The sequence below is a fragment of the Pipistrellus hanaki genome (genome assembly GCF_964339955.1).
Source record: "Pipistrellus hanaki genome assembly, chromosome: 5".
Lineage (NCBI taxonomy): Eukaryota > Metazoa > Chordata > Mammalia > Chiroptera > Vespertilionidae > Pipistrellus > Pipistrellus hanaki.
In genome coordinates this window covers 79,045,676-79,061,151 of record NC_140507.1, presented here as the reverse complement: position 1 = coordinate 79,061,151, position 15,476 = coordinate 79,045,676, and the positions used below count along the sequence as shown (strand labels likewise).

The following is a 15,476-nucleotide window of genomic DNA, read 5'->3' as shown; positions in this document are numbered from 1 at the left end:
ATGACCTCTTGTGTGGACTTCAGGCAGGGTGTGCGAGCAGGATTTGTGAGCAATGGACCTTGCTTTTACCAGGTTCTCTGAAGGTTGCTGCTTGTGTGCATCTGGCAATCATAATAAGGACCACAAGGGCTGGTCCAGGCACAACATTGGCTCAGGTCAGTATCACAGGAATTCATGCTCAAGTGAGTACCCCAGGCATTTATAATGAATATCTTTTGATCAATAGGCTGAGACTTAAATGGAACAACATTTAAAATCTACATTGTCAGGAAGAAATAGTGATGTACAAATGAATGACAGATACAAAGTGAAAACTGGTTTCATATTTTCCTGTACAATATAATTAAATAAAAGTCATTAAATGTCACATGTAATTTTGTCCATATGAGTAATACAACCCTGATTATTTTTTCAGGAAAACTAGAGGAAAATTTCTTAGCATGATATATGTCACTTGAGATGAAATTATTTTAGAGAAATCCATGTGGTCCCATGAAAGATATGGAAATTTCAAAATATTTCTGATGCAAGGTTGAGAAAAACTTTGAGGTAAAAATAGTCAAAACAGAAAACTGTCTATATATTAGACCAGAAGCTTGATAAAGTGAATTATTTATATAGAGAAGTTGAACACAAAAAATGGACACGCCAGGCAATAAACAGAAGGGTCCAATTCTCTTCCACATGATCAATCACAGCTTCTGGTTTCAAGGTGTTGAGCCATGAAGTCAAGGGCACTTTTTCGGCCCCAAAACAATTGTCCCTTTTATACCTGTCACTCCCAAGAAGCTATTCAGAGCCCTCTTTATGTCTTTGTTTCTGAGACTGTAGATGAAAGGGTTCAGCATGGGTGTGACCACGGTGTACATCACTGAGGTGATTGCACTAGACTGTGAGGTGTGGGTAGGAATAGAACTGAGGTACACGCCTAGGACTGTACAATAAAATAAGAAGACTACTGAGAGGTGAGATGCACATGTAGAAAATGCCTTATACTTCCCCTGAGCTGATGACATTCTACATATAGAGGCCACTATTTTAGAGTAAGAGTAAAGGATCCCAGCCAGGGGACCACCAGCCAACAGTGCAGTTGTAAAATACATCACAGTGTCATTAAGAGAGGTGTCAGAAGAGGCAAGTTTGATCATCTGCTTAATTTCACAGAAAAAGTGGGGAATTTCCAAATCCGCAGGGAAGGACAGTCTCGATATCATTAAGCTATGTAACAAGGAATTCAAAACACTAATGATAAAGGACACCAGAACCATCAGACCACAAAGCCCAGGGTTCATGATGACCAGGTAGTGCAGAGGGTGACAGATGGCCACAAACCTGTCATAGGCCATCACAGTTAGAAGGAAGTTGTCCCAACCTGCAAAGAGTGTGAGAAAATATATCTGTGTGATGCAGCCATCATAGGTGATGGCTTTGCTCTGTGTCTGGATGTTCCACAGAATCTTTGGGACAGTGGTGGAGGTTAAACAGATGTCCACCAAGGACAGGTTGGAGAGGAAGAAGTACATGGGTGTGTAGAGGTGGGAATCTGAGCTGACAGCCAGGATGATGAGCAGGTTTCCCAACACAGTGATCAGGTACATGGAGAAGAAAAGCCCAAATATGAGGGGCTGCAGTTCTGGTTTTACTGATAATCCCAGAAGAAGAAATTGTGAACCACCTGTGTCATTGCCTGGACCCATGGTGGAGGTGATGACTAAGAATGAAAAAATAACATAATTAACTTTCATATTAATGGACATCACTAATCATTGAAATGCTACAATTTATATTTTGTGGTAATATATATATATATTAGGAGCCCAACCACATCTTGAAATCGCAAGGTGCCGCCCACCCTTGAGTCGCCTATGAGTTGCTAGTCAGGCCCTGCCTCCCTCTCCTGCCCTTGAAGCAGCCATGGCCACTACTGATCAGGCCCTGTCCCAGGGCAGGTGAGCAAAGGCGCCTGCTGACCACCCCCGATGCTGTGCATGCAACCTCCTCCTGTCTGGTTGAGCCATTATGGTGTCCCAGTTAATTAGCATATTTCCCTATTATATAAATGTGTGTGTGTGTGTGTGTGTGTGTGTGTGTGTGTGTATTACAAATTATACCCTTTAAAGAATCCCCTGTGACATATCTCATTTGGGAGTTTAAATACATTCAGACTGTTCTTCAAGCAGGTAATGTATTTCACAATGTTACTGAGAAATGCTTTCATGTCCCTGAGAAATATATGTTGAGTACTGACCATCTCCAGGAAAAAGGTGTAGGATGCTGAGAAGCAAAATCACTAGAATATAATGGTGGTGAAAAATATATGCAAAATAAGTATCATATAATGTTAGATGGTGTCAGGTGCCCTAAAAAAAAAAGTAAGTATAAAAGAGAATTTATGGGTGTTATTTTTTCCTGATACTTCAGAAAGACCTACAAACAAGGTAGCATTTGAAAAGAAAACTTAAAGAAGTCAGAATGGGAGACATGAGGTTATTTAGAAAATTGTTTGAGGAAAGAGCCAGAGCAAAGGTCCTGATGATAAGATTGTTTTCATCAGATATTCAAGACATAGGTGATGACTTTGAGTCTGGGTGTTCCAGAACATCTTTGGGACGGTGGTGGAGGTGAAACAGATGTCCACCAAGGACAGGTTGGAGAGGAAGAAGTAAATGGGTGTGTGGAGGTGGGAGTCTGAGCTGATGGTTAGTCTGATGAGCAGGTTTCTCAACACAGTGACCAGGTACATGTAGAGGGAAAGCCCAAATATGAGCGGCTGCAGTTCTGGTTCCTCTGAAAATCCCAGAAAAAGAAGTCATGAAATTTGTGTGTCATTTCCTGTACCAAGTGCTGGTGGTCATGAGTAGGGGGAAAAAATGATTTTTACATAAATGGGCATAACTAACATGGTGGAAATGCTACAGTTCCAATGCTTTGAGGGAACAAAATGCATGTATAAAAGTGATGTGGGGTGTAATTACTGTGAGTTCAGGGAAACCTAAGAACAAGGTAACATTTGAACAGGGAGGTCAAGGAAGAGAAAGCAGGAGACATACAGGTTTTTATGAAGCCTGTGCCCTGCAGGTGAAAGAACTAGTGCAATGTCCATGACACTTGTTTCAGATAATCAAGGTTCAAAATGGAGCCAGCATGAGCAAGAGTGGAGGGATGGGAGATGATGTCAGAGAATGTGGGCAAATGAGGTGGCCTTTCTGCTAATATGAAATTTCAAGTCACAGGGAACCTCTTGTCCAAAAGTTGTTCATTGCACTTTATAAATTTTGTTTATTTTTAAAAATAATTATTTTATTGTTTAAAGAATTACAAATCATAGTGTATATATATCTCCTGTCCCCCTCCCCCATTGACCTTCCCCCAGCCTCCACTTTCCTCTGGCACATGCCCTAAACCCCCCCCCCCCCCCCCACAGCAGTGTCTTGTGTCCATTGGTTGTGCTTATATGCATGCATACAAGTCCTTTGGTTGATGTATTTCCTCCCCTCCCCAACATTCCCAAGTTGGTTTGATTCTTCATTGCCTCTGTATCTACCTTTTTTTTCTATGTAATATATATTTAAAAAATATATATTTCTAGTGATTTCAAAGAGGAAGGGAGAGTGCGATAGAAATATCAATGTTGAGAAAAAAATCATTGATTGGCTGACTCTTGCATGCCCTCTACTTGGGATTAAGCCTGAGTCACACAAGCTGGTGTATGTAACTGAATTTTGAATCTTGAATTTGTCACATTTTAGCTGTTTGAATTTGGAGAGACAGCCAATTCTTTCTAAATGTTAACATTCTTACCCAAATAGAGAGAACAGCAATGTCCAGCTCTCTACTGTGGTTGACATATTTGGTCAATATCTATAAAAGTTTACCACAATTCCTTCCTATTGGTAAATATATGGGTGATAATTCTCATATTTTTCTCTGTGTGTACATTCATGTGTATTTGTGTGTTTGCATGTACACACATGTCTGATCACAATGGAAAAGGCATATACTATGAGACATGGATGGAACTGGAAAGCATTATGCTAAATGAAATAAGCCAGTCAGAGAAAGATAAATATCAAATGATCTCACTCATTTATGGAATATAATGAACAACATAAACTGATGAACAAAAACAGATCCAGAGACAGAGAAGCATATGTCAGTCCTTCAAACCTCAGAGGGAAGGTATGGGAGTGTGGTGGTAAGGGGAAGAGATCAACCAAAGGACTTGTATGCATGATATAAGCCTAACCAATGAACACAGACAAGAGAGGGGTGAGGGTATGAGGGGAGGTATGGGGGCAATGGGAGAATAAAGACACATATGTAACAACGTCATCAGTAAAGCAATTTAAAAAAACAGAATAATGCAGTAAAGGAAGATATAGTTTTAAGGGGATAACAGTTCCTGCAAAGGAGAGGAAAACAGTGAGGGAAAAACCCAGCAGAGAGCCAGTTTAGAGAGAAGAGGCAGCCAGCATGGATGCTGAAGTTACCTAGGGCTCAAGAGACCTCACACTGACTGGACCATTATTGCTCCGCTGGCCTCATCATTGCATTGCCCTCACCTTCTGATCTGATTGTTATTCCTGTATCTATTTCATGTTTTCATATGACCCAATAGTGGATGAGGCTGGCCCTTCTCTTCCTTTTCTTTGTGGCATCATTCCTTCCTTGCTCTTGAACTTCAGGATATTGTCTCTTTTGTGACACACCCAATGGTTACACGCTAGTCCTGGTTCTGGTCCACAAAGTCCTCCCCAAATCATACTTTACGAAATCCTACATAAGCCAGATAACCTATCCTCTTTCCTCATATGTTTATGACTGAAGACATTGTGCCATACACACACTTACCTCACTGCACCCGGCCCTCTCCACTTAGTGTAAGGTTAAATGAGCAGGACTTCACCTCCTTTGTTCACTTATATGTTTTCACCAAGGTGTGCATTTGCATAGAAACAAATTTCAAAAAAAAAAAAAAAGAGAATTAATGAAATATTGGAAGGAAAAATAAGCCTATATTATATATAGTGAGTTCAAATGAAATGGAATAAAATATAATATTCACAGCTGAAAGAAAATCATAATAATTCATCTCTAATTCAAGACGAAATGGGTAAAAAAAAAAAGATAAAAAACTAGGAAAACATAATTTTTAAAACACTGGAGAAAACAGTATCGAAAGTTATAATTTCTTCCTATGTAAACATAAATGGATTCACCATACTTTTGAAAAAGATATAGGTGATCTTCAGTTGAATGTAAAGAATGTTTTTCAAAACATCATGGAAGATGATTGCTATTTCAGAAAATAGATCTAACCACAAAAAAGGTAGAAATAACAAAAAGTATGTTAAATATGTTATTTTAAAACTCATTAGTAAACAAAACTGGCAATCTCTGGGCTCTGAGTGAGGCTGGTGAGGCTCTCAGGTGACCTCAGGTAGAAATTCTCATCTTCCATCCTCTCAGAACCTTTCTTTCAGTACCTACTGGGCTCTCAGATTCACCTGAATAAGCTCTGAGAAAAAAATTCTATGTGGAAGTCCAAATTCCTGTTGATGGTGGAGACTGAAGCTGTGTCCCCAGTCAAGTAAGCTGGAAGGAGTGAAGCACTGGTCTTCAAAATCCAAGGAATCCAAAGCAACAACCTTGTTCTTTCTAGATCAAGGCTGCTCATGCAGCAGAAGAGATATTGTCAGCTACTATACCTGCTCATTAGATACTGTTCCCATTGTTACCTCCCCTTATGAGTACGTCATTTCCCTTAGGGCACAGATCTGGACAGAAAGAACCTTTTGTCCTGATGCATTCCCAGTAGACCATATTAGAAGTCAGGTGAACCCAGCCTTGATTTGTTTTTCCATGAACTCACCTGCCTTCCAGAGTCTAACCTCCTTGCACCATTTCCCAAACTTGTGTTAGTATTTTCTCCAAATTTAATACTGAGGAACCTGTCTGGATCTCTAAAGTATTGAAAGCTGGAGGGCAACAACTCCTCATATCTCTAAAATTGCTATTCCTCTCTTGAACAAGGAAGAGAGGTGAATTCCTTTGCTATAATACCATGGTACCTTAATCTTAGGCTGCATGATGCTTTTGACAAGTCAATTAGGAGATTCATGCTTGAATTCATTAATTCAACAAATTAAGAGTTGGCATTTAGTGCTTCACTTAAATAATGTTTATTTATTATAATACTCAGATATTTTTATACACTATGGACTGAAATTAGATTCTTATGTGGATTGTCTTATTTCATTTTTATGAGTCTGTTCTCTGAGGTTGTACTACTATGAACTTCATTCTACATTTGCAGAAATGGGATTTACAGGGTGAAGTGATCTGCTCAAAATTATGAACTAAGTAAGGGTGAGCTTTGACTGGAATTCCATGAAGATGTTTCCAGTTCTCTGCTCCAGACCAGGGGTTGGCAACCAGAGGTCATTTTTCCCCTAGGGAACACCTAGCAAAGTCTGGAATTTTTTTTGCTGTTGTAACTAGGGAGGTGCTACTGTCACCTAGTGGATTGAGGGCAGGGATGGCTCTCAACATCTTATAATACAACAGTGCAGAGATGAGAAATACCATTCCAGACCATAACTTCCCCAACATCAATATGTACATGAATCTGGGATCTTGTTCAAATATAGATTTTGATTGACTGGTCTAGGGTGAGCTAGACATTCATTTGAAACTAGCTCCTATTGAATATTATGCTGTAGGTCTGTGCAGTTTCTTTTTCCTCTTGGGTCTAAGCAGCCAGCACACTGTTAAATTTTTTAGGTTGCCCTTTTGTGCCACAAAAGCAACTTCCCCCTGCAGTCTCTTAGAGTGTCCCCAATTGGGTGATCCTCTGTATTGAGCTTAGTAATAAAAAGCAAGGATTTAAAAGAGGAGAGAGAGAGAGAGCCAGAGAGCCAGAGTTATTGTCCGAACTCTGGCGCTGCGGCACAAGTTTGTGCAGTCTTTTTTCCTCTTGGGTCTAAGCAGCCGGCACACTGTTAAATTTTTTAGGCTGCTCTTTTGTGCCCAGTTCAGCTATGGGTTGCTTTTTATTGTTCCCTTCTGTTGGCAGCCCTGCGGATCCCTTCCACACTTGCAAATCCCACCAGCCCTCATGGCAACACACTGTTCTGGGCACAGACTTCCCCAGTTCCTCCAGCTGCTGACTTGCACGTTTCTCTCCCCTGCCTGGACCACAGACCTCACGTTATCCCAGGTGAAGTCTGACCCTTCCATGAGGAGGCTCAGAGCTCCTCCGAATCCCTGTGCTCAAGCCACTTGGTGACCGGTGTTTCTAGGTTCACAGCTGTTTGCTGGGTGCCCTTGTTCTGATTCCCAGGATTTTCATTCTTCCCACAACATCCACTCTCCCCTTGAAGATGGCTCATTCTCTGCATCAGAGCCTGTCACTCCTGGAGGGATCCCAGCACAGCAGTGCAGGTTTCCTGATCAGAGGAACCATGTCCGGCAATTCCCCACAGTCCCCTGGATTGTAGCTGTCCCTCACCTCAAAAACACTCCCCGTGCGACCACACACTCTCCCTTCTTTCTCTCACTAATGCACTGTCTTGCAGTCTGCCTTCACATCGGCAGCCATCTTCCTTTCTCTCGAGGGGAAAATTTAGTAGAATATTCATCAGTTTTCCACGTGCATTTGTAATTTGTTGATGCATCATAATGAGTGTATGGGAGAGTTTTGGTTTATTCTTTGGTCTAATTAACTCTTTTGCTTTTATCTTAGGTCTGTCTGGCTTTAATGGGGTTTTGTTATTTGTTTGACGTCCTTTGTCCTTGGGTTTAGTTGGCACAATGGCTTTAATTGGGTCTTTGTTCTCTATTTTCATAGGCCACCTAAGCTATGTTATTTATAATTGCTAAGATTTGGAAACAGCCTAAGTGCTCATCAGTAGATGAATGGATACAAAAGCTGTGAGACATTTACACAATGGAATACTATGCAGCTGTGAAAAAGAGGGATCCCTTACCCTTTGGGGCAGCATGGATGGGCCACGAGACTAATATGCTAAATGAAATAAGTCAATCTGAGAAAGACAAATATCACATGATCTTACTTATTTGTGCAATCTAATGAACAGAATGAATTGACAAACAAAATAAGGCCTAAAGCATGAAGGCATAGAACAAACAGGCATACCTGGTTGTGGGGATGGGAGGATGAGAAGAGATAAACCAAAGAACTTACATACTTACATGCATAGCCCATGGACACAGGCAATAGAGTGATGAAGCCCTCGGGGTAGAGATTGAGAGGAAGGGGGTAAAGGAAGTGGGAAAATATATATATAGTGAAAATATACATTAAAAATAAAAAAATTAGAAAAAATATTTTTGTACCCATTAAAAATAAATAAATATAAGGGATTTAAAAAAAAGTCTCTTCTTCAGCTAGTCTTCAGTTGCTAATTCAGAGTAAATGTTCCCCCAATATAGTTTTATTTCCAGTTTGGATCTGAGAGGAGGTGCAATAAAGATCCACCTACACCAATGCCACCACCTTCGAGGCAGGGTTCAGGATCTGAAGGCAGGGCCGATTCACAAACGAAAGTACTAGACAATAAATATGAATTTAGAAGGCATTGGGGGCCAGGTGGAGACCTCTTTCTTGAAGAGGCACACTGACCTCTGGCCTGATCTGTTTTTTATTTACTTGAACACACATTTTCCATTTAATAATGCATACAGGTAAAGGTAAAGTTTGGTAAACAGTATAAAGATGATCAGGTTAGGAAATTGCCTTGAGCCACTGAGTCCACAGCAGGGCAATATTTTGCTGATTTTCAGCCCTGATGAAATGTATCAAAGTCCATTGGCATTCCAATGTTACTTTTTGCTTTAATATGCTAACTGCTGTTTGCTTTAGCCTCTGGCTCCCCACTACTATCTTGAATACCCTTGGACCTGGAGATTATTATGCTAAATGAAATCATCCAATCAGAGAAAGATAAGTACCATGTGATCTCACTTATATGTGGAATCTATAGGAAAAAATCAACTTAAGAACAAAACAGAAATATTGACGTGGATACTTGGAACAGACTGATAGCTGTTAGAGAGGGGAGAGCGGGACTGGAAGAAAGAAGGTGAAAGGATTAGCCAAAAAATATATATACATAACACATAGACATAGACAACAGTGTGATGATAGCAAGAAAGAAAGGGGGTGGAGGCTGGGGGGGAGGGGGGAAAGGGAAAAATGGAAATGGAAGAGACTTTGAGATGATGGGCTCACAATGCAGTGTGCAGATTATGTTTTCTTGAGTTGTACACTTGAAGCCTGTATGGTTTTGCAAACCAACATCACCCCAATAAATTCAATTAAAAAATATAATGGGGATTTTATTTTTTAACTTTTAGAGGAAATTCCATACTGTTTTCCTCAGTGGTTGCACCAGTCTGCATTGCCACCAGCAGTGCACAAGGGTTCCATTTTTCCACATCCTGGACAGCATTTGTCGCTTGTTGATTTTTTGATGATAGCCATTCTGATAGGTGTGAGATGGTACCTCATTGACATTTTGACTTGCATCTTTCAGATGATTAGTGACTTTGAACATGTTTTCATATGTTTCTTGGGCTTCTGTATGTCCTCCTTTGAAAGGGGTCTATCTATGTCTTTTGCCCATTTTTTGATTGGATTGTTTATCTTCCTTTTGTTAAGTTGTATGAGTTCCCTATAAATTTTGGAGATTAAACCCTTATTGGTTATGACACTGGCAAATACTGTGTGTTCTCCCATGGAGTGGGCTCTCCTGTTGTTTTGTTTATGGATCCATAGATATAGAAGCATCGAACAGACCATCCAACGTCCTAGGGGAGGGGTAGAGGGGGGTGGGTAGTGGTGAGAGATCAACTAAAGAGCTTGTATACATGCATATAAGCATAACCTATGCACACAAACTGTAGTGGTGAGGACATATGCTGGAGAAAGTGGGGGAGGGAACAATTGGGGAGTGGTCAATGGGGGAAAAAGGAACACTTGTAATACTTAAAACAATAAAGAATTAAATTTAAAAAATATAATGGGGAGACATACACTTAGTGGCCACATTATTATGATCTCTGAACGCATAATGTTCTGGCCACTCAGTGCATATCTTATATAATAAAAGGCTAATATGCAAATTGTCCTTTTGACCCAGGAGTTCATCTAGTAGGCGGGCCAGCCAACTGCCCACATCCCCTACCCCTGGGCAGGCTGGCTGGATCCCATCCATGCACGAATTCATGCACTAGGCCTCATATATACATATACATATACATATACATATACATACACACACACACACACACACACACACACACACACACACACACAGACTTAGTGAGTGGTCATACTATTATGTGTTCAGAAATCATAATAATCTGGCCATTCAGTGTAATTTGACTGACTGACTGAACTGACCACACAAAATTTATAAAATTCATACATCCCCCAATACATCTACACATCCTATCTAATAAAAGAGCAAATTGACCATCACTCCAACAAACAAGATGGCTGCTCCCATGTGGCCAAAGGTGACTGAGCCCATGTGGATACAAGAAGGCCTGCAGGGGAGGGCAGTTAGGAGTGATCAGGCCAACAGAGGAGGGCAATTGGTGGGAACCAGGCCGGCAGGGAAGGGCAGTTGGGGGGGACCAGATTGGCAGAGGAGGGAAGTAAGGGGGAGGGACTAGACCTGCAGGGGAGGCCAATTGGGGGAGACCAGGCCAGCAGGGAAGGGCAGTTACAGGTGGCCAGGCCTGAAAGGGAGGACAGTTGGGGAGAACCAACACCTGCAGAAGAGGGCAGTTGGAGGGGACCAGACCTTTCACACATACACACACACACACACACACACTCACACACACAAGTTTTGGGCTTGCAGAATTTATTACTATGAGTAATAAAACTTACATTTTCATAGTTCCATGATGGTTATTTCAATTATAATAAGGATCAAAAGAGTCCATCTAGTCCCAACATTGACTGTGGTCTGAGGAACAAGTTGTAGGATCCAGGTCAGTGCCCATATATTTCTATCACATGGCATCACTACCAATATACTGTGACTTATAGGGAACAATCATAAAGTATACAGTGTCAGGACGATCAGTTAAGGTGCTGATGTACAAAGAATGAGGAGCACATAGTGAATACAATGTCAAATTACTTACAATGATATGTGTTATTTGAGAAGAAATTATTGTTAAGACATTGATGTTGACAATGAAGTAAAAGAAAATTTCCAAATATTTCTGATCACAGTTGGAATAAAAGGACAAAGGGAAAAACTGTGTACATAATAGACAATGCAGAAAGCTTAATAAAATGGTACTTGAAGTTGTATAGAGAAGTTAAAACAAAGATAGGAAACTCAAGGACAGAAATAAAAGGAGCAAGTCTTCAAAACCACAATCTGATGAAATCACAATTTCTGATTTTGAGCCTTGGAGCCTCAAAATCAAGGCCACGTTTTCAACCTCAGCATAATTATCCCCTTTGCACCTGCTATCTCAAAAAATCTATGCAGGGCCCTCTTAATGTCTTTGTTCCTGAGACTGTAAATGAAGGGGTTCAGCATGGGTGTGACCACAGTGTACATCACCGTGGCTACTGCACTTGAATGTGAGCTGAGGTACTCACCAAAGACTGTACCATAAAATAAGGAGACAATTGAGAGGTGAGATGCACAGGTAGAAAATGCTTTATACTTCCCCTGAGCTGATGGGATTCTATGTATGAAGGACACTATCTTAGAGTAAGAGTAAATGATACCAGCGAAGGGACCAGCAGCCAGTAACACAGTTATAAAATACATCACCACGGTATGAAGGAAGGTGTCAGAACAGGCAAGTTGGACCACCTGTTTAAGATCACAGAAAAAGTGGGGGATTTCCAAGTCCGCACAGAAGGACAGCTGCAATACCATTACACTTTGTAACAGGGAATTCAGGCCACTTATGATCCAGGACACCAGAACCAGCAGTCCACAGAGCCGGGGGTTCATGATGACCATGTAGTGCAGGGGGTGGCAGATGGCCACAAAGCGGTCATAGGCCATCACGGTCAAGAGGATGTCATCCAACACTGCAAAGAGTATGTAAAAATAAATCTGGGTGATGCATCCTGCATAGGTTATGACTCTTATCTGTGTCTTGATGTCCCACAGCATCTTTGGGACAGTGGTGGAAGTGAAACTGATGTCTACCAAGGACAGGTTGGAGAGGAAGAAGTACATGGGTGTGTGGAGGTGGGAGTCTGAGCTGACAGCCAGGATGATGAGTAAGTTTCCCAACACAGTGATCAGGTACATGGAGAGGAAAAGTCCAAATATGAGGGGCTGTAATTCTAGTTCTTCTGAAAATCCCAGAAGAAGAAATTCTGAAATTGTGGTATCATTGCCTTGTCCCATGCGGTGAAGGTGACTAGTAGGAAAGAAAAAATATCATGATTAGGTTTTACATAAATGGCCATTACTAACTTAGTTGAAATGCTACAGTTATATTTTGCAGTGAAGTAATAAATAGTATTTGTGTGTATTGTTGCCTTTAAGACACAACCCAGCCCCTGACAACTCTGATTAGGATTTTCTGTCTTCCTTAGACCCTTTCCCAAGGTGGTCTTGGATTACAGTGTTTTGATTTTGTTTTCAAATCTTTATTATTGAGAGTATTATAGATGTCCTCCTTTATCACCCTGTTATACACCTCCACCCAGTTCCCACCCCACCCCAGTCCTTCAGCATCCTTCACTTTGTGTCCATAGGTAATAATCTCTTCCTGCCTCCTTCCCCACTTCCCACTGAGATTGGTCAGTCTATTCCATGTTTACATGCCTCTAGTTGTATTTTATTCATCAGTTGATTTTATTCATTAGATTCCTTGTTCATTTATCTTGATTTTTTATTCCATTGATAATAGACACATATTTATTGACATTTTATTGGTCATATACTTTTTTAAATCTTTTTCTTTTCAACATTTCTGTTGAGAAATGAGTTGACAGTTGTATGGGCACTCCCTCATAGGTAACTAACTGCTTTTCTCTTGCCGCTTTTAAGATTCTCTCTTTTCTCGTGCACTGCTGGTGGCAATGCAGACTGGTGCAACAACCACTGTGGAGAACAGTATGGAAGTTACTCAAAAAACTGAAAATGGAACTCCCATTTGACCCAGTAATCTTACTCCTAGGATTATATCCCAAGAAACTAGAAATACCAATCAGAAAGGATATATGCACCCCTATGTTCATAGCAGCACAATATACAATAGCTAGAATTTGGAAACAGCCTAGGTGCCTGTCAGCAGATGATTGGATCAAAAAACCATGGTACATCTACACAATGGAATACTATGCTGCCATAAAAAAGGAATTCTCATCATTTGCATTTGCAGCAACCTGGATGGAATTGGAGAACATCATGCTGAGTGAAATCAGCCAGTCAATGAAAGAGAAATACCACATGACCTCACTCATTTATGGATAATAAAGAACATTATAAACTGACGAACCAAAAGATAGATCTAGAGATAGTACAGCAACAAGCAGAGTGTCCATTACCACGGGGAGGGTAGTGAGATCTGGGGGAGATAATAGATCAACTGAAGGACTTCTATACATGCATATAAGTACAACCAATGGACACAAAACTCTGGGGAGGGAGGATATGTATGGGTGGTGGTGGGGAATGGTAAGATATGTACACAGATAATAATTTAATTAAAAATAAAAGATTCTCTCTTTGACTTTAACCTTTGGCATTTTAATTATGATGTGTCTTGATGTAGGCCTCTTTGGGTTCCTCTTGTTTGGGATTCTCTGCACTTCCTGAAGTTGTAAGTTTGTTTCTTTCACCAGGTAGGAGTTGTTTTTGGTCGATATTATTATTTTTAAGTATATATATTTTTTTATCATTGATAATATTACAGATATCTCCCATCCCTCCTTCCCCCCTCCTCCCAGCCCCTTCTCAGCCCCCCAATTTTTCAGTACCCTATTGCCCAGGTCCATGTGATATGCTTATAAGTGCATAAGTTCTTTGGTTTATTCAAATAAGTTTTCAATATCTTGTTCTCTCTTTTCTCCTTCTGGCGCCCCTGTATTGTGAATGTTGGTACACTTCAAGTTGTCCCAGAGGCTCTTTACACAATCCTCATATTTTTGGATTCTTCTTCCTTTTTGGTCTCCTGATTGGGTGTTTTTGTTTCTTCATTTTTCAAATCACTGGTTTGGTTCTTGGCATCCTCTATTCTATTGTTTAATCTCTGTAAATTCCATGAGAAAATAGAGTTCCCTGTTTACATGTCCACAGGAGGCTTACCAACTGGAATTTGATACTACTTCTATTTTCTTCACGATAAAGATAAACTGGTGTTGACATCATTCCTTGTATCATTATTTTTCTAATTATTATTAAGGGGTGAGAAAAGCCTGGTGATAACATGGCCCCAAAAAGTAATTGGTAATGTGCTGGAAACAAATCAGTTTTACTAAAAGAGAGATGTCAGGAAGCCAGGAAGGCTGGTCAACAACCTTAATTGCTGTAACCACTCACCCTTTAGTTGAGACATTGTTAGCTGAAGCAACCTCCACCCTGTTTGTCCCATGTAAATTTCTATTATTTTCTGCCTAAGGACTACATATAAATTTCCGTTTATCTTGCCTAAGATGTTTTCCCCCAAAGCCTTAATAAAAGGGATGGCAGGGCCAGAGCAGGGAATAGTTCTCCCACTAGAGTTGGATTAGTGCCTGGCTCCCCATATCACCAAAAAAAAAATAAATAAAAATGTTTTTCTGGATATGTTTCCTTTAAAAAAATGAAACTTTAAAAAATGGTTAAAAAAACAAGAGAGACAAAATGGACATAAAGGGGGAAAATATCTAGTAGCGCAGGTGAGTGATGGAGATGAGGCAAAGCTCTTTAGTTCTGGCAGAATTCCAACCCCAGTTCTGTCCCCTGATGCCCAGAATAACTAACGAAGCAACAAAAAGCAATTTATCCCAGAGAAAAGAGTGATATTTTACATATTTACAAGATGCTGTACAGATTGAACACTCCTTTGGAAAAAGGAGCAAAGGAAACAAACACACAATCTACATCAGCTAACACAACAAACAATATTAAAGATATTAAAGATGAAATGGAAAACAGTGTGTAAATGGTAATAAAACATGCCAGCCTTGTGTAATTCAATGACTGACTTCTCAGTTTAACTACCGCATATTAGCTGTTTAAACTTGCAGGCCATTTGAACCTTTTCATTTCTTTAAATTAATTATAGTTTTTGGTAGAGCCTACATGGTTTTTACATCCTTTCTTTATTTTAACCAATTAATTAATTAAAAATTGTTTTTAAAGAGGAAGGGAGCAGGAGAAAGAAACATCAATGATGAGAGAGAATCATTGATTGACTACCTCCTGCACCACCACACCAGGGACGGATCCCACATCACGGGTATGTGTTCTGAC

General features: G+C 40.3%; 2 protein-coding genes across 2 annotated transcripts in view; both read right to left on the bottom strand.

The window, feature by feature from the left end:
- Nucleotides 1–1,697, bottom strand: part of LOC311622616 (olfactory receptor 7A17-like) — a gene marked incomplete at both ends in the record, with an annotated part of 47,388 nt that extends 45,691 nt beyond the window's left edge. Inside the window, one exon of the mRNA XM_084883871.1 lies at nt 1,484–1,697. Coding sequence (XP_084739997.1) covers nt 1,484–1,697 — 214 coding nt within the window. The remainder of the gene's footprint in view (nt 1–1,483) is intronic.
- Nucleotides 1,698–11,468: 9,771 nt separating this feature from the next.
- On the bottom strand, nt 11,469–12,502 carry LOC311622615 (putative olfactory receptor 7A2; the record flags this gene model as incomplete). Its single annotated transcript, XM_084883870.1, has 1 exon — nt 11,469–12,502. The coding sequence occupies exon 1, from the start codon at nt 12,417–12,419 to the stop codon at nt 11,469–11,471; it is 951 nt and encodes a 316-aa protein (XP_084739996.1). The 5' UTR covers nt 12,420–12,502.
- Between the last annotated feature and the right edge of the window lie 2,974 nt (nt 12,503–15,476).